This window comes from Crinia signifera, chromosome 6 (assembly GCF_055691185.1).
Source record: "Crinia signifera chromosome 6, ASM5569118v1, whole genome shotgun sequence".
Lineage (NCBI taxonomy): Eukaryota > Metazoa > Chordata > Amphibia > Anura > Myobatrachidae > Crinia > Crinia signifera.
In genome coordinates this window covers 30,088,862-30,113,495 of record NC_139222.1, presented here as the reverse complement: position 1 = coordinate 30,113,495, position 24,634 = coordinate 30,088,862, and the positions used below count along the sequence as shown (strand labels likewise).

At 48.5% G+C, this 24,634-nt stretch overlaps 1 protein-coding gene across 4 annotated transcripts; it reads left to right on the top strand.

Annotated features, from left to right (window-relative positions):
* Positions 1-943: 943 nt before the first annotated feature.
* Positions 944-23,629, top strand: LOC146010198 (uncharacterized). 4 transcript variants are annotated; one of them, XM_083151209.1, is made up of 9 exons: positions 944-1,197; positions 4,496-4,601; positions 14,886-15,183; positions 18,280-18,403; positions 18,563-18,645; positions 18,890-18,983; positions 19,886-19,956; positions 22,069-22,174; positions 22,910-23,629. In XM_083151209.1, the coding sequence occupies exons 3-9, from the start codon at positions 15,031-15,033 to the stop codon at positions 23,458-23,460; spliced, it is 1,182 nt and encodes a 393-aa protein (XP_083007335.1). In that variant the 5' UTR covers positions 944-1,197; positions 4,496-4,601; positions 14,886-15,030; the 3' UTR covers positions 23,461-23,629. The 4 variants fall into 4 exon arrangements, with proteins under 4 accessions (XP_083007335.1, XP_083007337.1, XP_083007336.1 ...); XM_083151211.1 differs by lacking the exon at positions 14,886-15,183 and having other exon boundaries at positions 948-1,197; XM_083151210.1 differs by lacking the exons at positions 944-1,197; positions 4,496-4,601 and adding an exon at positions 12,849-13,146.
* Positions 23,630-24,634: the final 1,005 nt, after the last annotated feature.

Here is a 24,634-nt window from a genome sequence, read left to right as displayed (position 1 = left end):
TCGGAAGACGCGCACCGCCGCCCCTCGCGGGCTCGCTGCGCTCGCCACGCTTCGGGTTCGTGTCAATCGTGGGGGTGGCGGCCACAAGGGTGGGCAATTATTTTTTACACACATGACGGGGCCATACCCAATGAGAAATGGCCCATATTGGCCCTTTTCCCATTTTTTACTATGTTAAATGGACTCAGTTTCAATGTTAAAATAATTTAACATTGAAGCCTATGGACCCGTTTTCTCCATAGGCTTCAATGTTAAATTATTTTAACATTGAAGCCTATGGAGAAATCAGGTACATCGCGTCGGTCGCGTCGTGTGCGTTTTGGTATGCACCCAACGCGACCGACACGATTTTTTCCGACACGACTACCACGATAGAAATCGTGGTGGCCGTGCTAGGAAACAAGTACCAAAAATTGTGTATGCGGAAATCTGCTGACAGGGGCACCTTAAGTGTACAGTGACACAGACACACAGCTCCAATTTATATTCACTTTTTTTTATTTTTACCATATTTTGCTGTTTAAAGTAATTTTCTGACAGTGAATAAAATGTATATTTAGAACAATTGGTCTCACTCTCTACACAGACTCCGTCCTGCCCCCTCTTATCCTCCTGGTTATATGGCTAATATTATGTGTACATGTATTTTGAGCAGAAAATATTGTGGTATCAGTGGAAAAGCCAAAAACTCAGGCTGCTCCCGGATCCGAAGGCGCTACACCCCATGCCCCTGAAACAGCAGATACTGGAGGAGGATTCGAACCCGTGGTGGCTCAGCCTGAGTGGCTGTCCCAGACGCTGAACTAACGGTACACGCCACTGTACCAGCCACTCATAGACGGACTCTCCGTGTGCCTTGAAGCTACAATGCAGTGACGTCATTCACACTGTGCTGCACCAGCGCCACCTATTGACGGCTGCTGGAACTACACCTGGCACACAATGCATCGTTCTCAGTGCTGCATGAGTACATGAGCACTCCGCCGGCTGCTATGATGGAGGCATTGATTGGACTGTAGTGGAAGCGACTGAACGAGGCGGGGCCGTGGACTGGAGGCTCACGGGAAGTGTAGTCTTCTTCAAGCGGCCCCCTCCAGCGCATGTGCAGGGTTGCTGCTGCCGTGATGGGGAGCACAGCGTCCGGGTATTACCTGGCTGTGTGTGGTCCCATAGAGCTCTCGCCAGAGGCAGCACAGGGTGAGATATGGGGGCGGCCGGGGTTTGGAAAGAGCGGGAGACATTGGTGATGGGCATACAGACTATATTACAGAGCTGGGGAGGGGGTGTATCCACAGTGTCACCCTGGGTCTCGGGTTAATGGTCCCATACTGTTGCTAGTGGTGCTACTATCTATGTGATTATAGTACAAATACTGTGTACTGTGCATAGGCAGGGTGTGTGGCTCAAGTCGACCATGAGTATGTCAACAGTCACTAGGTTGACATGGTCATTAGGGAGCCGTGGAAAAGATAGAACGTTAAAAAGGTTGACACAAGCAAAATGCTGACACAAGTTATTTTGGTGTTAATGTGCTTAACCATGTGTGACCCTGATTGGTGCCCCATAACCCCGTGCATGACTAGCAAACTTACTATTCCCAGTCATAGTCCATAGTGGGTGGTATAGGATGAAAGGGTTAAAATAAATCCCCCAAAATGTGTCGACCATTGTCATGTTGACAATTTGAACCTGGTGCGGTCTGCAAGGGCCACCTTGGGTCGAGCAATACGGGAGTTCAACCCTGGTAATGACCAGGGTTGAACACAGCTTTGACCCGTGTCAAGTGCAGTCTGATCGGGTGCCTGGGTGAAGCGACCCGGGTCCCGTTCACAGTATGGACGAGGCAGCACTGTCAGCTCCAATTGCTGCCTCCTCCCAAGCCCCCCATGACGTGCCACCGCTCAGCTCCGCCCCGTGTGACATCACTGACACAGCAATAAGCCGGGTCTGTGTCGGAGCTTTCAGACCGCATATGCTGTGTCGCTCTGGGGAGGGGACCTGTGTCCTAATCCCGGGTGCGACCCACCATTTGCAGTCTGAAAACAGTATTAATGTCAACCTACAGATGCATGGCATGAATCGTATACCTGCTAATGAGATGCACACCAATTGTTCCAATGGGTATCATGTGGATGCTAAGCAGGGGAGAGGATAGTCATATATATACCTCCTCATCTCTACAGGTGCCCATAAACGAGTGCGATTTGGGCCCTTTTCATCCGATTCCGACATATCGGACTGAGAAATTGTATGAGAAGTGTCAAATCGCATGTATTTTACCTTCGATTCGATGTGCAGTTCCATGCGCCTCAGAGCTGGAGATTTCAGAGAATGCACTATAGATGTATCACATCTGGCAGCCTTGGCTGGGATTGCATACGATACATCGTATACAAAAAACGACTGCATACGGTTTTATTGTATTATTTATCCTGTAACCTGGGAAGCTGCCGATGAGTTCAGCAGAGATCATTATCCAACTTCTCCCCTCAGAGAAGTCGCATTAATACGCAGGTTCTCAAAGTCGGTCCTCAGCACCCCACGCAGTGCATGTTTTCCAGGTCTCCTCACAGAATCACAAGTGAAATAATTAGCTCCAACTGTGGATCTTTTAAAATGTGTCAATGAATAATGAACGCACCTGCCGGGTGACCTGGAAAATGTGAACTGTGTGGGGTCCTGAGGATCGAGTTTGAGAACCCCTGCATTGGTGTATGGGGCCTTAAGTCGTTTGCTCCTAACGGCTCTATATTTTGTGGATACTTGGGAAAACAACATCGTCCTCATTTCTTTCTTTTTTTTTCGAAACGTTTTTTTATTGACAGGAAAAATATTAATACAAAGCAAAAATATTACGATCAAGCAATATAATAAAGCTGTGTACACACGGTACACTTATCGCTGGCAATATGGTGGCCGAGCGACCATATTGCCAGCGATTGGAGTGAGCACGGGTGCGCGCTCCCATTTTCAGCCCCCTAATGGTCGCTGGTCGGAGGAGCTTGCTCCTCCAACCAGCGACTTCCCCTGCCTCTTCTCCCAGCAGTGTGTCATTTTCATCAGCGACCATCTCTGGTCGCAGATGAAAACGGGACACTGAGCAATATATTGCCAGCAATCATATTGACCTGTGTGTACACACCTTAAGATCTAGTGGTTATGATACAGATGATAACAATTGACGGTATACTATAATCCCATTTTAGCATCGTCCTCATTTCTTGGCCTGGTTTGTTTGGCTTATGTTATTATTTATAACGACCTTTTGCTATTCAAAAGTGACTCTGTTTTCTATCCATTCTTTTTATTTGTACCTACTGTTAAATGAATAGGACTAGACTAATTAATCGGAGCAACAAAGTGTAACTGCGATGCCATTTTGGCTATTGACATTTACTATATAGCAAAATCGGTACTTGTGTATTACCAAGGCGCCCACTAGCTATTTGCTTAGCTAAATCGCATTGCATCACATGGGCCATTTTAAGGGACATGCGATGCGATTTCCCTATGTAATTTCCCTATGTAATTTATTCACTGCTCTCTCAGCCCCGGGGGATCGCATCGCACCTCCCGCAAAATCGCATGTTTTCATTCCCCCACTATCCACGTCTGCACGGAGTCGACCTTTTATATAGTGTGGCGAGCGGAGCGAGCCACCGAGCCCGAAGCGTGGCAAGCGCAGCGAGCCCCGTGAGGGGACACGGAATACATGTAAAGTAATCCGCGTCCGCGTCCGATAGTGAGGGAATGAAAAGGTTAGAGGACGCGTTCCCCCGCCCCTCGCAGGGCTCGCTGCGCTCGCCACGGTTCGGGGTGGCGTGGATAGTGGGGGGGGGGCTCAAACATCATTGTATGTCATACAATATTATGGTATACCTAATGTCATGGCATCACACACCCTGTAAAATCGCATGCGATTTTGCGGGACATGCGATGCGATGCCCCAGGTCTGAGAGAGCAGTGAATAAATTACAGTTAAAAATCACATCGCATCGCATGACCCTTAAATGCTCCATTCGATGTGATTTGTCTACGTACGTAGCAAAACTGGGCGCCGTGATAATACACAAGTACTGCAAAATCAGTAGGGAGGAAGGGATGACAGGGTGGGGTGGGGGGGAGCGGGGGCCATGCTGCACTGAGCAGGGCAGTATTAGCTAACTTATTAATATTGGCTAAGTTCTGTAATTGGCTTAATGCATTCTGGGTAGCCTGCCGGAATCAGACTAACTCAGCAGAGGCCCATGGGAGGAGAAGCTTATGCAGCTAGGCAAGCACAGCAGCTCTCTTCAGGAACAGCGGCCATATTTGGGAAGTAAGAAGTCTCTGGTTCCCCCTATGTCAGGCATGTTTATTGTGGCCATCGCTGACTGCTTCCCACCGGCTCAGCTCTGCTGTATAAGAGCAGCACTGTTCAATCTGAGCAGCCTAGTTTGCCTATGCCTAGAGCCGACTCTGATCTGAACTACAATGTTCTATGTACGTTGTATAGGACGGCAGCGCTGGAGCTCAGAATGTTCACATTAAATCTGAACCTGAGGAGGCAGAGATAAGTGTGAAAGCTAAGGAAGAAGTCGTCCCTGTAGACATCAACCAAGGTGAGTAATCCTCTAATACTGTGTAGAGTCACTGGTCTAATACTCTGTCATATTGCAGTGCATACCATTATCTATTAGTGTTTGCTCTAGGGTGAACTGCAGACAGAGCGCTGAGCGGAGGCATTTCGACGCGCCCACTAAGTTACACTGCCCGCTTCTGCATGGAGCGCTGTGCATAGATATATCACCTCCATGAAGTAGCTAGTAATCATCAATACATTTCCCGGCCATCCTATCATGTTATACTGACCGCTATGTCTGTGCAGCCCAAAGGGGAAGCCTGCACCTTCCCAATCAGCACAGGGAAGGCCCAATTTCCCAAATGTATCAATAAATATTTTTTTTCCTAGGGGTGACATAAAAAAAATGTTGTGCATTATCTAGCTCAGTGGTTCCAAACTCTGACGCGTTTCACTGCCAACTACAGAAAAGGACAAAGGAGTCCTTTGATAAAGCTGCAGTTGGCAGTGAAACGCGTCAGTTGGACTGCCGATCTTCACCTCCAGGATCACCAGTGTGGACCCTTTCACCCCATTTTGGACCCTCTTGCTCCAGGTGTATTATCACCCACGGTCCCACCTTGCTCCCCCCCCCAGGATTCCCTTTCCACATTGTGTCTGGTGGATACTGCTCCTCCCAAACATCCAGTGGCATAATTCCAGCTTGCCATCAAATTTTTTTTTTTCCAAACCTTAATAAAACCCAAAAAAATATAAAAATCAGTCCTCTTCTGGTAGATTTGGGATTTCTTTCTTCTCCAAGAATAATCACTTATGTCTCCCCTCGGTCGGCGTATAGGATGAGAAAAAAGGGAAACATACACAAAAAACAATGTGTGAACCTGTTTCAACCAGGACATTTTTATAATGCTTTTTTTTCCTTTCAAAAGTGGGTTCACATTAAAGCGTACCCCAACTCACTCAGAAAACCAGCTTTATACACTTATAACGGTATCTTTGGGGTTGGGTAGCGTACCCGTACTCACGGTGAAGTCGACAGTGGAACACATAAAAAGGTATCTTTCTCCAATGGCTTTGAAGTAAAAAGGATTTTTAATTCGACAATAAAAGATAATAAAATCCAGGATGCGGGCAGTGTCAATTTTGGAGGCAACACCAAGGTATCCAAGGGTCCGGACCTGGAACCTGTGTGAATCTTCGTCTTTTATATAGGTCAGAGACCTATATAAGATGAAGACCTAGGAAAGACGGCCTCAATATTATAAAGTAAACGGGGAAGAACAGAAAAATAAAAAAGACACGGAGAAGCCACTTCCGGTCACAGAGAGCCGGAACAGGAAGTTCTGTACTGAGATGGTATAAAAATGGAAGAGGAGAAACACACTAGCCAGGAGCCTGAGGAAGAGACCTAAGTCTCGAAACATGTTGTCCCTGGACTAGTGTTATTACCTCCAGAGAAGTAGGTGAGTGTAAGATTGGAAGCTCACACAGGTTCCAGGTCCGGACCCTTGGATACCTTGGTGTTGCCTCTGAAATTGACACTGCCCGCATCCTGGATTTTATTATCTTTTATTGTCTAATTAAAAATCCTTTTTACTTCAAAACCATTGGAGAAAGATACCTTTTTATGTGTTCCACTGTCGACTTCACCGTGAGTACGTGAGTACGGGGCAACTGAAGACGATACGCCAAAGCAGATCGCGGCCTTTCAGAAAGACGATAACACTTCGGGCAATGCCATAAAATTTGCTGCGGGTCAGAAGTTCCCGACCGCTAAGTGTAGAATGCGTTGGGCGGCATTTTCCTGTACGGTCTGTGGGGTTTTCTTCAGGGATAAATCCTCTCTCGCCCTTCACTGGAAAACTCATTTGAGCAAAAAGTCGCCAGAGACGGTCTGCCACAAGAGATTTCGCACCAATAATAATCTGTGTAAATGTACTGAATGCGGAAAGCTTTTTGTGCAGAAAGAAAGTGTCCTCGCGCATCAGAAGTCCCACGCCGAAAAGGAACCATTTTCCTGCCCGGAATGCGGGGAGAACTTTATCAGACAGTCGCTTCTGGTCACCCACAGGAGAATTCACAGGGGCAGGAGGCGGTATGACTGCCCCGACTGTGGGGACCATTTTCAGCTCAAGTCAAGTCTGGTCATACATCAGAGAGTTCACAGCGGCAAAGGGACATTGCCTAGCTGAGGAACAGAAGCGCAGAACCTGGGCACACTGAGATCTCATTGTTGATATAGTATATGGCAAATAGGATATATTAACTGCTACCAATCCTTAACATTATTCATATGTTATTCTTCTGAGCAGATGGGGTTTATTTTTTTTTTTTTTAAACACTCCTGATTCCATGTCACATGGCCGTGTCACATGGACACATCCATGACTGGATGTGGCCATGACACAAATGCCTTGGTCTAATGTACCGTTACATTTGGTAAATGTGGAGAGAGCATCTCTTAGGAAATGTATCGTTTTAATTTAATCATGTAATTATCTGCTTTTGTTACGTGTGGTTTCTGAGTGGAAATAGGCTACACCTACATGATTAACAACTCCCCATCTATCATCTTTCCTTCTGGGAGCATCCGAGCAATTTACAACCCACTTATTGTCGGTAATTTGTGCCATCTTGGGCCGACCTGTGGACACTCGGTCGAGGACATCCCGTTAACATCTAGGGTGGTAACTATGACATCTACAGATTTGTCCAGGGGAACATAGGAACGGACTCTCCATTTGTTTCTTCCAACTGCAGGGGGACCCCCATATTATTTCATTTACTCGCTACCAAGTTTATACACGATTTTACCCCGCTTTTTAATTTTTATTTCCATTAATTGTTGTTTATTGATGCATTGTTCTTAATAAATTTTCAATCGATTCTCATCACTGGTGCGCTGTTTATCCTCTCTTTTTCCTACACCTACATGGGTATTGAATAACACACAGGTTCTCAAAGTCGGTCCTCAGGACCCCACACAGTGCATGTTTTCCAGGTCTCATCACAGAATTACAAGTGAAATAATTAACTCCACCTGTAGATCTTTTAAAATGTGTCGGTGAGTAACGAGTGCACCTGTCGGGTGACCTGGAAAACGTGAACTGTGTGGGGTCCTGAGGACTGAGTTTGAGAACCACTGGAATAACGCAGCGGCAGTCGGGATTACGACCGTCATTAGCCCGACGTCAGAATCTCGTCTGTGGGGGCTCAGACATGAACTGTGGGAGCAGTGGTGCCTGCTGGGATTGCTGGCGTCACCGATGCAGGAATGTCGGGAAGAGGAGATCCTGCGTACCCACCCTAAGTAACCATTTATAGGTAAACCATGGACTTATTGGATTGTGATGCCTAAATACCATCCTATACAATGGGCCTGATCAGGAGCTGGCTAGCTGCCAACTTTTAGCTTGGGGGGCAAACACAAGCAGGTGCCCTGGAGTAATAGAGGGCGGAATGTACCAAGCAGCACTGCCCATTGTCACAATGCTCTTCGCATATGTACTGATATATGCGATAAGTAACACAAAGGGCAGCTCTCCCGATAAGAGCCGCCCTTTGCGATTCCCAGTGCTGCCTGGATTTCCGGGTGTCTTACCTGGAAGTCCCCCTGCGCAGAGACCCAGGCAGCCACGGGGCTTCCTGGGAGGGATCCCTGTCGCGCCCAAAAGTTACGCCATAATGCCTATTACATGTCACACACCCATTATAGTATACCACATGCCATAATACCCATTACACATTATGCCACACACTGTAATGCGCATTACACATTATCCAAAACACCATAATGCCCATTACATATACCACACACTGTAATGCCTATTACATGTCACACACCCATTATAGTATACCACATGCCATAATACCCATTACACATTATGCGACATACCATAATGCCCATTACACATTATGCCACACACTGTAATGCGCATTACTTTATCCAAAACACCATAATGCCCATTACATATACCACACACTGTAATGCCTATTACATGTCACACACCCATTATAGTATACCACATGCCATAATATCCATTACACATTATGCGACATACCATAATGCCCATTACACATTATGCCACACACTGTAATGCGCATTACACATTATCCAAAACACCATAATGCCCATTACATATACCACACACTGTAATGCCTATTACATGTCACACACCCATTATAGTATACCACATGCCATAATACCCATTACACATTATGCCACACACCATAATACCCATTACACATTATTCCAAACACCATAATGCCCATTACATATACCACACACTGTAATGCCTATTACATGTCACACACCCATTATAGTATACCACATGCCATAATACCCATTACACATTATGCCACACACCATAATACCCATTACACATTATTCCAAACACCATAATGCCCATTACATATACCACACACTGTAATGCCTATTACATGTCACACACCCATTATAGTATACCACATGCCATAATACCCATTACACATTATGCCACACACCATAATACCCATTACACATTATTCCAAACACCATAATGCCCATTACATATACCACACACTGTAATGCCTATTACATGTCACACACCCATTATAGTATACCACATGCCATAATACCCATTACACATTATGCCACACACCATAATACCCATTACGCATTATTCCAAACACCATAATGCCCATTAGATATACCACACACTGTAATGCCTATTACATGTCACACACCCATTATAGTATACCACATGCCATAATACCCATTACACATTATGCCACACACCATAATACCCATTACACATTATTCCAAACACCTTAATGCCCATTACATATACCACACACTGTAATGCCTATTACATGTCACACACCCATTATAGTATACCACACCATAATGGCTATTAAATATTATGTCATTTAAGTGCCACTTACCTATATGTTAATTGATAGGGGTTTCCTGCTTGATGCCACGGGTGGGGTGGTTGCAAATTCTCATTGCCAAGGGGGAGTTTATTGACCGTCTTAGACATCGGCAGGCAGCTGGAGCAGGGCAGAACGTGTTGTGGTGCCGGTGTATCAGACACCAGGAGGGAGATGTACACCGTCACTGTTAGAGAGCCATCTAGACGGACCAGCAGGTCCTTGGCACTATTTGAAATCTCTTTTCCAGATTGTGGAGTGGCAGCCAATCACGAGCTGCCACTCCCGATTGGCTGCCGGACCGCGAGCAGGCGCAATATTTCAAATAGCCACGGATCTGCCCTTCTGTCTCCTGTACACTAGATGGCAGAGTGGCCCGGGGGGCACATGGCACCCTGCCCTCCGGCTCAGCCTCCCACTCGGCCTGATTCTGGTTGGCTCAGGAAGCTGTCAAGATTGCAGCTTACCAGGTTTTAATGATATCCCTGTTTGAGCACATATGCCTTCATTAGAACCTCAGTCAATATGATTTAACAGTTTGGACTCAAATATGGATATCCTTAAAACATGAACTGTAGCAGCAGAGTTTGGGGAACTGTGCATTGTATGCCTCCTATAAGATGCAATGCTCACACTCAGTACTATGTGTTCTCCTCAGAACCTGACAAGTGTCAAACAGACTGTATAGCAATGGCCATGCTGTATGAGCCCCTTATGTTTGCGGTTGCGGCGCAGAAACATGGCCAGGAGTCAACATACCTTCCAACTTTTAACAATAGAGCAGTGGGACCTGCACGCAGCTGGCCCTGGAAAGGGGTGGGGCTATGTGCAATGGGGGCAGGACTGGGGATCGAGGCCCCGGGTTTTCCATCCTCTTTGGCGGTGTACCCAGCCCCGTCTCTCCTCGCTGCGCACGGCACCTATCCAGCAATCACCGGCTGCTCCACAAAGCAGAGCAGCCATGGTCACCTCCCCCAACTGTCACCCACGGGAGGGACATCAGGGCAGGCTCCAAATAGCGGGACCGTACCGCTGTAAATGGGACAGTTGGGAGGAATGCTATAAATACATTATCATGTAGCGCCTATTATTCCTGTTGTCAGACTCTACCTGTATGACTTAAGGAGGAGAGGGCGGTGTGCTGTGCCCCTCCTGTAACCTCACTCCCACCCCCAACGGAAATAATGCTCAGACCCAGTGCGTGGGATTGAATCATTGGCCATAGTTTATTAACCACACCTTAATTACCTTTGCAGGGTAGGGACAGAGAACGGTGGGCAATGCAAGCAACCGGTCAATGACCTTCATTGATTTAAACCGCGGGGCGTGCCCCCCACCTGCGCTGTAGGCCCTTGGCTGCACCCCTTACCTGTGAGCCAGCCACCGCCGATCACCCCCTTGCCTGGCGTGCGGCCCGATCGAGGGTGAATCTGTAAACCTCAGCTGGCTCCTCCTGTCCCGATGCCTTGCGCACCGCTTCTTCCCGCCCTGCGACATGTTTAAAATACTCAACTGTGACAATATTGCATAACATTAAAACCATTTCCCTTTAACGCCGGTTACCCGACCGCCGCTAAATACACTCTTGTAATCAGTACAACAATGTATTCATACGTGATCGAGTTAATTTGCTTGTTTCCTTTATTATTTTCCTTTATTATTATTTTTGAACAGTACAGTACATATCGCACAATCATTATGGGTCCCGAACCCTAGAAATACTAAATGGGATGGGTGGGTGGGGTCTGCGTCCTGGCTCTGCCTGTGCCAAATGCTGCCTCACCCACTGGCTTTGCTGTGTATACCCCTCCCTGCCAGACTCCCCACGCTTCTCCTAACTGGCTGTCCGTGGTTCCAGGTGTGAAAAGGGGGTCAGGCATACCTGCCTGCCCCCTGCTCGCGCCGTTTGGACCTCGGTCATACTTGCCTACCCTCCCGGAATGGCCGGGAGGGTCCCGCAAATCGGGTCCCCCGGGAAGGGGGGCAAGTCTCCCGCATTTCCCTACAGCCCCGGCTCCCCCTCTCCCCGCGGTCTAAAAACTGTGACTTTCGCGGGTCCGCGGGGAGGGGGCGGGGCTAAATGACGCGATTTGCGTCATTTTTAGCCCCTCCCCCACCCACGGACCCGCAAATTGAGGCTTCAGCCGTCATGGGGGCGGGGCTTGATGACATCACCCGTGCCCCGCCCCCAAAACGCAGCCTCTACCCGCCCCCTTTCACTCCTCTCCGGGCTTCTCCCGGAAAGGAGTATGCCTCAGGCTGGTTTCACACACTCCGGCTCCTGCCGGACGGTGAAATCCCGCACGGCCAGGGAGCCGTGCCGCACACAGTAGTTTATCATGGAGGGGATGGCCACAGCCCGGCAGCGGTCCCTTCCGGTGGTGGGATCCGGCTGCAGCCGTGCGGCCGGGCCGTGGCCGTCCCGTGTGAACGGACACAATAGTGTCCATTCACAACTAATGTGTGCGGCACGGCTCCCTGGCCGTGCGGGATTTCACCGTCCGGCAGGAGCCGGAGTGTGTGAAACCAGCCAAAGTCGGCAAGTATGACCTCGGTCCACCACTGCCCCTCCTCCTTATGCCTCTTCGGGAGCCATCTTGGCTACCTGCCCTGAGTGCGCTCTCTGAATGTGAAGGAGAACACAGAGGCTGCTTCTTTTGCACAACGTTTGGGAATTTATGATATTTTATTTTTCGGGACTTGTCTCCTCTCCTACATATCAGTTTATAGGCACTGTGACCAGGGGTGAGGATCATTAAGTCGACAGTAATTAGGTCGGCAGTGAAAAGGTCGACACATGATAAAGATCGACCTGGTTTAAGTTAACGTGGACAAAAGGTCGACACAAGCCAAAAGGCTGCATGAAAAAGGTCAACACAGGAAAAGGTCAACATGAGTTTCTAAAAAAAATTGTGTATGCGGAAATCTGCTGACACGGGCACCTTAAGTGTCCAGCGACACAGACACACAGCTCCAAATTATATTCACTTTTTTTTATTTTTACCATATTTTGCTGTTTAAAGTAATTTTCTGACAGTGAATAAAATGTATATTTAGAACAATTGGTCTCACTCTCTACACAGACTCCGTCCTGCCCCCTCTTATCCTCCTGGTTATATGGCTGATATTATGTGTACATGTATTTTGAGCAGAAAATATTGTGGTATCAGTGGAAAAGCCAAAAACTCAGGCTGCTCCCGGATCCGAAGGCGCTACACCCCATGCCCCTGAAACAGCAGATACTGGAGGAGGATTCGAACCCGTGGTGGCTCAGCCTGAGTGGCTGTCCCAGACGCTGAACTAACGGTACACGCCACTGTACCAGCCAATTATAGAATGACTCTCCGTGTGCCTTGAAGCTACAATGCAGTGACGTCATTCACACTGTGCTGCACCACCGCCACCTATTGGCGGCTGCTGGAACTACACCTGGCACACAATGCATCGTTCTCACTGCTGCTCCCCGTACATGAGCACTCCGCCGGCTGGACTGTAGTGGAAGCGACTGAAGGAGGCGGGGCCGTGGACAGGAGGCTCACGGGAAGTGTAGTCTTCTTCAAGCGGCCCCCTCCAGCGCATGTGCAGGGTTGCTGCTGCCGTGATGGGGAGCACAGCGTCCGGGTATTACCTGGCTGTGTGTGGTCCCATAGAGCTCTCGCCAGAGGCAGCACAGGGTGAGATATGGGGGCGGCCGGGGTTTGGAAAGAGCGGGAGACATTGGTGATGGGCATACAGACTATATTACAGAGCTGGGGAGGGGGTGTATCCACAGTGTCACCCTGGGTCTCAGGTTAATGGTCCCATACTGTTGCTAGTGGTGTTACTATCTATGTGATTATAGTACAAATACTGTGTACTGTGCATAGGCAGAGTGTGTGGCTCAAGTCGACCATGAGTATGTCAACAGTAACTAGGTTGACATGGTCATTAGGGAGCCGTGGAAAAGATAGAACGTTAAAAAGGTTGACACAAGCAAAATGCTGACACAAGTTATTTTGGTGTTAATGTGCTTAACCATGTGTGACCCTGATTGGTGCCCCATAACCCCGTGCATGACTAGCGAACTTAGCGCAAGGTTACTATTCCCAGTCATAGTCCATAGTGGGTGGTATAGGATGAAAGGGTTAAAATAAATCCCCCAAAATGTGTCGACCATTATCATGTTGACAATTTGAACCTGGTGCGGTCTGCAAGGGCCACCTTGGGTCGAGCAATACGGGAGTTCAACCCTGGTAATTGAACACAGCTTTGACCCGTGTCAAGTGCAGTCTGATCGGGTGCCTGGGTGAAGCGACCCGGGTCCCGTTCACAGTATGGACGAGGAAGCACTGTCAGCTCCAATTGCTGCCTCCTCCCAAGCCCCCCATGACGCGTCACCGCTCAGCTCCGCCCCGTGTGACATCACTGACACAGCAATAAGCCGGGTCTGTGTCGGAGCTTTCAGACCGCATATGCCGTGTCGCTCTGGGGAGGGGACCCGTGTCCTAATCCCGGGTGCGACCCACCATTTGCAGTCTGAAAACGGTATTATTGTCAACCTGCGGATGCATGGCATGAATCGTATACCTGCTAATGAGATGCACACCAATTATTCCAGTGGGTATCGTGGATGCTAAGCAGGGGAGAGGATAGTCATATATATACCTCCTCATCTCTACAGGTGCCCATAAACGAGTGCGATTTGGGCCCTTTTCATCCGATTCCGACATATCGGACTGAGAAATTGTATGAGAAGTGTCAAATCGCATGTATTTTACCTTCGATTCGATGTGCAGTTCCATGCGCATTGGTGTATGGGGCCTTAAGTCGTTTGCTCCTAACGGCTCTATATTTTGTGGATACTTGGGAAAACAACATCGTCCTCATTTCATTTTTTTTTTTTTTCGAAACATTTTTTTATTGACAGGAAAAATATTAATACAAAACAAAAATATTACGATCAAGCAATATAATAAAGCTGTGTACACACGGTACACTTATCGCTGGCAATATGGTAACCGAGCGACCATATTGCCAGCGATTGGAGTGAGCACGGGTGCGCGCTCCCATTTTCAGCCCCCTAATGGTCGCTGGTCGGAGGAGCTTGCTCCTCCAACCAGCGACTTCCCCAGCCTCTTCTCCCAGCAGTGTGTCATTTTCATCAGCGACCATCTCTGGTCGCAGATGAAAACGGGACACTGAGCAATATATTGCCAGCAATCATATTGACCTGTGTGTACACACCTTAAGATCTAGTGGTTATGATACAGATGATAACAATTGACGGTATACTATAATCCCATTTTAGCATCGTCCTCATTTCTTGGCCTGGTTTGTTTGGCGTATGTTATTATTTATAACGACCTTTTGCTATTCAAAAGTGACTCTGTTTTCTATCCATTCTTTTTATTTGTACCTACTGTTAAATGAATAGGACTAGACTAATTAATCGGAGCAACAAAGTGTAACTGCGATGCCTCCTAAAAGGCAAATGTCCGCTGTGGAAGAAATCGCGAAGCAAGTAGCAGCGAAACGACGAAGGGCAGAGAGGGATAAGGCACGTCGTCTAACTATGTCCGATGACCAAAGAGAACGGGAGCGATATCGCCATCGCCATGACTCCTCAGCAAATTGCCCGTCACAGAGAAAACAATCGAAAAGCCAACAGGAAAGTGGCAAGATCACGTCAGCGCCTACAAAGCCGGCAAACCAGATTCCGCGACATTCTCGAAGTTGGTAACTTTAATTAAATCAAATCAATGCTCGTAACTGTGCTCCCATGGACACTATAGGGGGGTATTCAATATCGACCGTATTTTTTACCCGATGAAAAATCTGCACTTTTCGCCTGGGCGGAAAAATTCTGCGTCAGCGAACACCGCGTCCATCAGCGAAAGTGCCATGAATTTATGTGGTTTTGGTGAATTCACAGCCGTTTGCACCACCACAATTTAAATGGCAAAGGCAAAAAATGGTTGAAACCGCGCGTGATTGAATACTGATTTTTTTCACCTGGCGAACAAATCGGTCAGGATTGAAGGTACTTGCGTATTATTACGGAGCCCCCGATATTTAGTCATGCAATTTTTCATCGCATCGCATGCTATACACCCGATGTACTGCGATTTAAGCCCCCTATACAATGTTAAATTGTATAAGCACCCTAATGGGTAGTTACAATGTTAAATGCACCCCCACGCCACCCCCCAGTATAAACATGAACCCGAATACCCCCACTATCCACATCGGCGTGGCGTTGATTATATAAAGTGTGGCAAGTGCAGCGAGCCACCGTGCCCGAAGTGTGGCAAGGGGAGGCGTATACCTGTGAAGTTATGAGCGGGGCTCGCTGCGCTCGCCACACTTTATAAAATCAACTCCACGCCGACGTGGATAGTGGGGGTATGAAAAGGTCGGAGGACGCGTACCGCTGCGCTCGCCACGCTTCCAGTTCACGTTCATAGTGGGGGTGCATTTAACATTGTAAGCATCCATTAGGGTGCTTATACAAGTTATAATCGCATCCCATCGCATTGTAATTTTAAAATTGTATGACATTGGGGAATATCGCGCGATATTGCATCGCATGCCTTATGGTCTGCGATGCGCGCTGCGATACCACACAAGTACCGGATTGAATTTTGCCGCACCAACTAGAAATTGTGTTAAGTTCTGGGGAGGCCATCTTATTATATCAGTAACTACTTAAAAGCCTGTCAATGGTCGGCTTCTGCAATGTGCTTTCACTTTGAGCTGTGATAGTTTTTATCCCACTAACTCTCCACCCCACCCCGGTCCCTATCTGCTACTACCTCCAATCTCTGTCTTCACAGCTCCCTCTCTTCAGTTCATATCCAGCAACTTTGAAACAGATCAGTGTCCCTGCAAAAATTGCTTTCTGTTATAACATATTTTGGCAAACAAAGAAGTAATTTGGTCCGCAGAGTGGCCCCTAGTGGTCACTGGCGGTACTTCACCTTCGCAAAGCAGGGTTGGGCGCTTGGACGCTAATCCCGGGTTGCCCATTATACACAGGATGACCCGGGTTTACCCCTTCTTATAACCTGGGTTTGTCGACATGGGTTATTCAGTTTGGTGCTTTCACACCGCACCTGGACACGGCAATAACCCGGTATGCAGACTCAAGAAATCTAGAGCAGGTATGGGTCATAGGGTCAAAAGGTCGATACAAGCATTATGACGCAATGGGAGGGTGAACATAAGTTTTTCATGTTTTTTTTATCCCAAATATCTACGTAAGTCGACATGCACACTGTCACAGTGTACCGCGTCCCCACGCTGTGCTCACCATGCTTCAGGCACAGTGCTTCGCTGCACTCGGCACACTATTATAGTCTCCCACCATGCCCCAGTGCAGTGGTTGGGAAACTGGAGTAAAATTTAAGTTCCTGGGGGTATTGGAGACACAGCCAGGCATGCATATGAATCTATTCTATATGCATGTCTGGCTGTGTCTCGGCAGCGCGATCGGCCCTGCGCTTCCTTCCGCAGCCGCTCATTACATATGCGTATATAATGAGCGGCTGTTGAAGTAGGGAGGGAGCAGCTGCCTGGCGGAACATCGCTCAGATATGCACAAGACAGGGGGCGTAGCTTGGCTAGCAGAGTGGACGTGCCTGCCTGTGTCCCCTAACAGTGCGAGCAGTTAGCAGCGCCCAGAGGTGACGGGAGATGCTGTGTGCAGGCTCCAGAGGTGTCAGAGGATGGAGGAGACCTGGGCAGGGCAGCGCCAGTACAATGCTGTAGAGAGGAGGGTGGGGCCTGTCCGTGCTGCCAGGGGCTGTGCTATGCCATGAGTGGGTGGCAGGAGGGAGAGCGGCCCGGGAGGACGGCTTAAAGGGATTATTGCAGTTAATCACAGCCAGCATGGTGGCGGCGGGGGGCTCAGGGCTGAGATGGGGCCCCTGTACATAGTGTGGGGTGTAGCTGTCATTAGAGCATTTTACTGAATGCTGTGTATATAGGATCTGATCTTTTATCTCTGCACTTGTTCATAACATTTATGTGCATGTGCAGGTTCTGTTTGCAAACGGACATGGCGACTTGCATAGTCGGGGGGGGGGGGGGGTGATAACTTCGGCATATCTAAATATTTTGGGGGGGGGGGGCAAAAGGTAAACAAGTTCCCTGACCACTGCCCTAGCAGATGGTAAGGTATGAAATACCGCCTGTCTGCCTGCAAAAAAATAAAATGTGTGAAAAATGCGTGTCAACCTTTTGCTGGTCGTCCTAACATTTGTGTCAACCTTTTGACCTGGTCGGCTGTAGCCATGTCGACCTATCCATGTGTCGACCAAGGCCTTATCAACCTTTTGTGGTTGACCTCAGTGTTCATTCTAGCACCCGCTATCTTTGAAAACCCATGCAGTTCCTCTTCCCTGCCTGGGGTGTCGCTGTCTGCTGTAGTGCTTCTAGCACAGTGTGGTCTGTATATCAGCACTGACAAGCAAACCAGACCTGTGCTGGAAACACCACAGCAGACAGCGACAGGGAAGAAGAACTGCATGGGTTTTCAAAGATAGCGGGTGCTAGAATGAACACTATGACCTAATGAATGTCGATGTTTTTAGTGTCGACCTAGCGACTGTATGCCATCTAGAACAGGGTGGATGGGGACTCCTTACTGTGTTAAATAAAGTACCCCTACATGTGTATAAATCATAGTCCTGCATAGTCCACATATAGATATTCCCTTACGCAGTGTATTAGAGAAACTGGTTATGTCACCAGAGCTGTATAATAAGATGATCCTTCTGCACTGACCGGTTATCTTCTGTTACTGATGGCTGACTTGCTCTGTGTGTTAGGATCCGATAAGGTGTCAGGATGTCCCAGCCCATTGTTCCCTGGAGGAGTGGAAGGAATTAGACGGATACCAGGATCTATACGCAGCAGCCATGACAGAGAATCACCGGCCGCTCACATCACTGGGTAAGGGGAGACTTTCTATTCCACACGGACTGTGGGCGTTTATCTCCAGGAATAACGGGTGACTGGGGCGAGTGTGGGTGATTGTGAGGACCTGCCCAGATCACTTACAGTACCTATGCAATATTTATAAAAGGTATTCAGTCTGAGTGTTTCCTATAGGTGAATCCAGTCAGATACATACACCGGAGAGAGCGTCCATGTCGGATTGTGAGGAGGAGGAGGAAGAGGAGGAGGATTATGAGGTAAATGCCACTTATTGATGCCGTCACATCTAGTGTAACCTGAAAACCTCAGGAGGTGGTAATATAAAAAATGAATGCAAAACTCATGTTCGTTTCTATCCATGTAGACATTTTGCTTGTGTCGACCATCGACGTAAACACTGTCGACCTAACGATCGCATAACCAAACAAACCTAGATGACTATGTATTTGGCAGTGTGTAACTGTATCTGGTTGTCATTGTATTGTTTTGTGTGTTTTGAAGGTTCTGAACCAGGACATCGTACTCGTTCACATTGGTGACGATGACCAGCAGTTTAAGGAAGAAGAGGAGGAAATCCCTATCGGTAACGACACGGGTAAATACTGTTTATGGAACCATAATATTGATTCTGATACACAAATCCTTTTTGATGTTTAAGGTCTTACAAAAATTGGTTGTGGGCCCTGAACATTCCCATTTATTGACAAGCAATTGGGCCAATTTTTGGGGACGACTTCCCTTAAGCCCGATTGTCTGTAAAGACTGGAAAGATTTTATGGCAGACTGATCACTGGTCCGCCCCTTCATTTGCATAACATAGGTAACTACGAGCATCTGGTTGGCTGTGCAGCTGGGCCAATGAACATCCATCTTACAACTAGGGTACCCGCTATGCCTTGCCGCACCGCCCCCACCCGCACTGACTGCCTGCCAATACCGGCCGCCTGACCGCCCAACCCCATACCCCCTCCAGGCCACACCCACCCAGGATTGGAAAAAAAAATGCCCCGGTATAGGCATTTCTACTTATGACCCCTACAAATCACCTGTACACACTTCCTGACTTCATAGGAACCCTGGGTGGTACTTTATCTCTGAAAGTATTGATACATTTTCCCCAGAGACTGAAATGGTCATGGCCGTTCTCAGGGGTGTGCATTGTTTGCAGCAGCTGATTGGATATAGGCCCTACCCAATCAAGTGTAGAATTCAGGACACACTTACTGAGCCAACATCTCCTGCTTGGTTGTGCCGATCTCCTCTATAATGTATGAACCCTCATTGGCACAGACCATTCCAACACATGCAGCTGTTGATCGCGACCATTGCCGTTACGTCATCACCACAGCAGGTGTGTGTGTCCCTAGCTGTGCCGGCTGCCGGCTTTGGAGCTCTTGCGATGCTGCTAGATCCCGTGCATGCAAACTGTTGCTATCTTTTCCTGTGTTGCCTTGGTAAAGAGAACATAGACGACCCCCACTGTTGTGTTTTGTGCAGATGGATCCAGAAGGCATTACAAAGCTGAAGATTATGACGATGAAGAGGAAGATTATCATGACAGTGATGGGGTAAGCTCAATGTCAGGGTTCCAGTGAAAGATTCAGTGGCAGATACTGGTGTCACTGCCGTGACAGGGCTCACCTGCTGATCTGTTCCATAGCTTGGTTAGCCTTGTAGCGTCTGCGTGGCCGTACTGTAACCTCGGGAAAGGCCTTCCCAGTAAGTGCGGGGCTGGCTGAAGTGATCTGGTCATTGCTGCAGTTAGAGAACTACTGCTGTCACCAATGTTCATACATTTATATTCTGCCCGGTGATACAGATGCTTATTCCCAGGCTGGGTATTGGCAGCGCTCCAGTGACACTGAGTGGGGTGGTTGGTTGTTCCCACATTGGTAAAATACATTTCTTTGCTTCCGCTAAATATTATCAAAAGTAGTTTACCTACTCCCTTTGGGGCCCATTTGTCAAAGAATATTTGAGGCTAAATCCCCCCCCATAGGTTTAGCCGCAAATATTAAGTATCCCCCAAATGTAACAAAAGGGGGACCACAGCAGGAATCTCAGATTCCACCCCCCGCACCGCCGCCGGCCGCATCCCTCCCATAGGTTTCCCTTGCTTCACACCCCTGGGCTATCGTCATTCTGATATGGCGATAGCCCATTGTAGCCTATGGCTACGGGATCGCACTGACTGCAGGGCAGTGTGGTCAGAGGAGTCAGAGTATAACCGCGCATGCGCAGACCCCCCGGCTTCCGGCTCAGCGCCGTCGGAGCCCTGCGCCCTCAAAATTGCAACATCCCAGTGATGTGATTGCATTTTACAATGCGATCCTGGGTGGTAATATTACACCCAGATCGCATTGTAAATGCGATCATGATAAATGGGGGCATGAGTTACCCCATGGCGGAATATCTAATATAGGGGCTAATTCTGGTTGACTCCGTAAACTGCAAAGATACCTGCTCCCCCCCCCCCCCCCCCTCTTCCACGAGTCCCATCGTTAACATGCGAGGGGGTGTGTAACAAATATATATCACATCCCCTCACATGTTTCCGCAGCAGGAGAAATCATTCGCTGGTCGCTGAGTGGGAACTGACTTTTCACATCGGCCCGTCCGCATACCCAGGGGAACGCTTGGCGGTTTCCACCATGGGTGGTCCCCATCACCATCCACCCCCAGTTCGCCGCCGATCCCTGTGAACGACTCGACGACTATGCAAGTCGCCAAAGCCGGTCACAAAGGGGACCTGCACATGCGCTTGGTCTTTGATGGCAACCATCGGGACGGGACCAAACTCGCTATTTAGTGAGGAAGCCAGAATGACCTTCATAGCCCCTTTGGGCTTCAAAGGTAAAAGATACTATGGAATGTTTTTAAAGGTTTATTGCTCCCTAGAAAATGTTAGCAAGGTCCCTTGTATGTCATGAGGTTTCTGCCCAGCCACGGAACACGGATGCTACTCATACACAGGATAAAGTGGTTCCCCGTCCTGAGACCACATAACCCCTCCCCCTGCCAGTCAGAGGGCCTGATTCAGCTGCAGGTGTAGGTTTGTGAAGAGTTCCAAAACTGCAGCTGCTGGTGGTAGTGTGTGAGGGCCGCCCAGCACAGGACAAAGCCGCCCCTACGTTTTGCGATTGCATTGCTAATGTGCGAGATATGGAATTGATATTCCTGGCTGACGGGGGCAACCCCCCCCCCCCCCCCTTAAACAGTCCTGAATGCCTGCGTTGCCGGGACTGTGCCCCTTCAGCGAGGAGTCAACGTCCCTTAGACTGCGCTTACTTTTTAATTAATTAGAGAATTCGCAAATCGAGCAATTTATCGGATGACTGTCCTTGCGTAGCGTTAGCGTTGCGCACGTGCAAGAGAAATTAACAACCAAAAATGCAGATGGATCCCAAACACAATGTAGCTGCAGTTTGACTGACAGGAAGCCAGCGTTTGTGGGCGGGGACATGGCATTTCCAGGGTGTGTCTAAAAAACAGATGCAGGCGCGCCCAGTTGGTTTTGCGGTGAGTCTCTGATGACAGCGCTGACCACTTCCAGCCCGTCTCAGTCGCAGATTAGTGGCAGCTCCAGACCTACTTACATTTGCTCAGATGGGGCATAAATTATTTACTTCTTCTGGGTTCTTTACTGGAGTTTATACATCATTGTTTTGTACGTTGTATAGGACGGCAGCCCTGGAGGTCTTAATGTTCTTATTAAATCTGAAGTTGAGGATGAGGAGATCAGTGTAAAAACTAAGGAAGAAGAAGTCCTTGTAGACATCAACCAAGGTGAGTAATCCTCTAATACTGTGTATGGCCACTCCTTCATATTTCACTAAATACTTCTTATTAGTGTTCACTCTAGGGTGCACCGCAGACAGGGCACTGTCCGGGAGCGGAGGCACTTCTTCCCGCTCAAAGCAAGTGCACTCCCAAAAAGGGGTGTGGTTATTTAGGGAGGGGCGTGACTGGTTTCATGCTCCCTGTCCGGCACTCTAGGGGACATGCCCAGCACATACAGAGATGCTGGGATAATGCCACGCTGACTTCTCACTGCATGCGCATGGCATCTATTCACCGTCGGTGATCGCTTAACCATGACTTACGTAGTGCCAGCATATTGTTTTTGTTCTGCGGTTCTGCTTTTGTCAGTTTCCTTGTCCTTGTTCTGTTTACACCTGTTTGTGTTAGGTTTATGTGTTGCTTTTCTCCTTCTCTCTTGAATTTCCAGCTCTCTTCCGCAGTGTACGAAGACTGAGTTGGGGAGGGGCATAGAAGGGAGGAGCTGAAACACTACTCAGATTATTTAAAGTGCCAGCTCCCAGTTACCATACTTCTATGCCCACCCACTGTAAATTCTACATTACAGTGTCCCCTGCGGAATCGAAAAAATTGATTTAACGGTGACTACCAAAATCCTGTTTTAAACATGTTTTATTTTTTTGATAATATAGCTAGAGCCAATATCTAAACATATTATATGTACCTTATTTCTATTATAGTGCAAACATTTCTGTCTTACAGCTGATGTTAATAGGGAAATCTGCCCCAATCGGGGGACAACAGAAGACGATAAGCAAAAGCAGGTCCCAGCTCTTCAGAAAGACGAGAATGCTTTGGTCCGTACCACAAAGTGTGTAGCGGGTCAAAAATTCCCGACCGCTAAGCGTACAATGCGCTGGGTGGCATTTTCCTGTGCGGTCTGCAGGGTTTTCTTCAATAATAAATCCTCTCTCGCCCTGCATCGGCAAAGTCATTTGAGAGAAAAGTCACCACGGACCTCCCAGAGACTTCGCACTAATAAAAAGCCATATAAATGTACTGAATGCGGAAAGCTTTTTGTGCAGAAAGAAAGTCTCATCGTGCATCAAAAGTTCCACAACGAAAGGGAAACCTTTTCCTGCCCGGAATGCGGGGAGAACTTTATCAGACAGTCACATCTGGTCACCCACAGGAAAACTCACAAGGACTTAAGGCGGTATTCCTGCCCTGACTGTGGGGACTTTTTTAAGCTAAAGTCAAGTCTGGTCATACATCAGAGAGTTCACAGCGGCGAAAGGACATTGTCTAGCTGAGGAACAGTACTGCGAAACCTGGGAACACTGAGATTGCACTCCGTACAGCCAGGCAGTGCTGTTAGAAGGGAGAGGATAAGAGGAGAGATCAGCTGCGGTAGAACGGGGGTAAGGAGGGGGATGGGTGCAGGCAGAGCTGGTGGTAGGGAAGGGGATAAGAGGAGTGATCAGTTGGGGCAGTACTGGGGGGGCAAGCAGGGGGAAAAGGGCAGGCAGCGCTGTTAGTAAGGAGGGGGATGGGTGCAGGCAGTGCTGGTTGTAGGGGAGGAGAGATCAGCTGCGGTAGAACTGGGGGGTAAGGAGGGGGATGGGTGCAGGCAGAGCTGGTGGTAGGGAAGGGGATAAGATGAGAGATCAGCTGGGGCAGTACTGGGGGGGGCAAGGAGGGGGATAGGGGCAGGCAGTGCTGTTAGTAAGGAGGGGGATGGGTGCAGGCAGTGCTGGTTGTAGGGGATAAGAGGAAAGATCAGCTGGGGAAGTACTGGGGGGTAGAGGCAGGCAGTGCTGGTGGTAGGAAAGGGAATAAGAGGAGAGATCAGGTAGGGTAGTATGGGGGGGGAAGGGGCAGGCAATGCTGGTGGTAGGGAAGGGGAAAATAGGAGAGATCAGCTGGGGTAAGGAGGGGGGGTAACAGAGCTGTACCTGAGCCCCCATACTGTTTGTATTGTTACCTGAACTTGCACTCTCCACACCAGAAGACCCCAGGCCTGCACCCCCCTTCCCTCTGCTTATTAAACACTTTCCTCCAGGTCAGTGGCTCTGCAGCACTCGCTGTGTCACAGTCTTCTCAACTCTCTTTGCTGCCCCCTTCACCCTGCGTACTGAGTCCCCCAGCCTCCTGTGTTGCCAAGGCGCCGGGTACATCTTCATGCCTGGGTGCCAGTGTCCTTGTTGTGTCGGGTGCTGGACCCGCCTCTCCCTGTAGTGCTAGGTCGCACAAGTGCTGCATTGCTGAAAGGTGCCACAGGTATGCCGGAATACCCTACTTCTATAGTTCTCTCTGCAGCTGGGCCAATAGCAGCGGAGCGCGTCCCCAGGGATCCAAGCTTTCTGAAAAATTGAGTCCCCGCTCCTCATATTAATATAAAATATGCGATCTAGCGTGTATCTGTGATCACTGGAGAGAGGCTTTGTGAATTATGAGTTGCAACATGCAGGAGAGAGGGCTTCCATG

Excerpts from the sequence above, each read along its gene's own strand:
- LOC146010198 (XM_083151209.1), top strand. The coding sequence starts at position 15,031 with ATGACCAAAGAGAACGGGAGCGATATCGCCATCGCCATGACTCCTCAG. Across the intron at positions 18,646-18,889 it reads AAGAGGAGGAGGATTATGAG|GTTCTGAACCAGGACATCGT; the intron begins GTAAATGCCACT and ends TGTGTTTTGAAG. Across the intron at positions 18,984-19,885 it reads CCCTATCGGTAACGACACGG|ATGGATCCAGAAGGCATTAC; the intron begins GTAAATACTGTT and ends TGTTTTGTGCAG.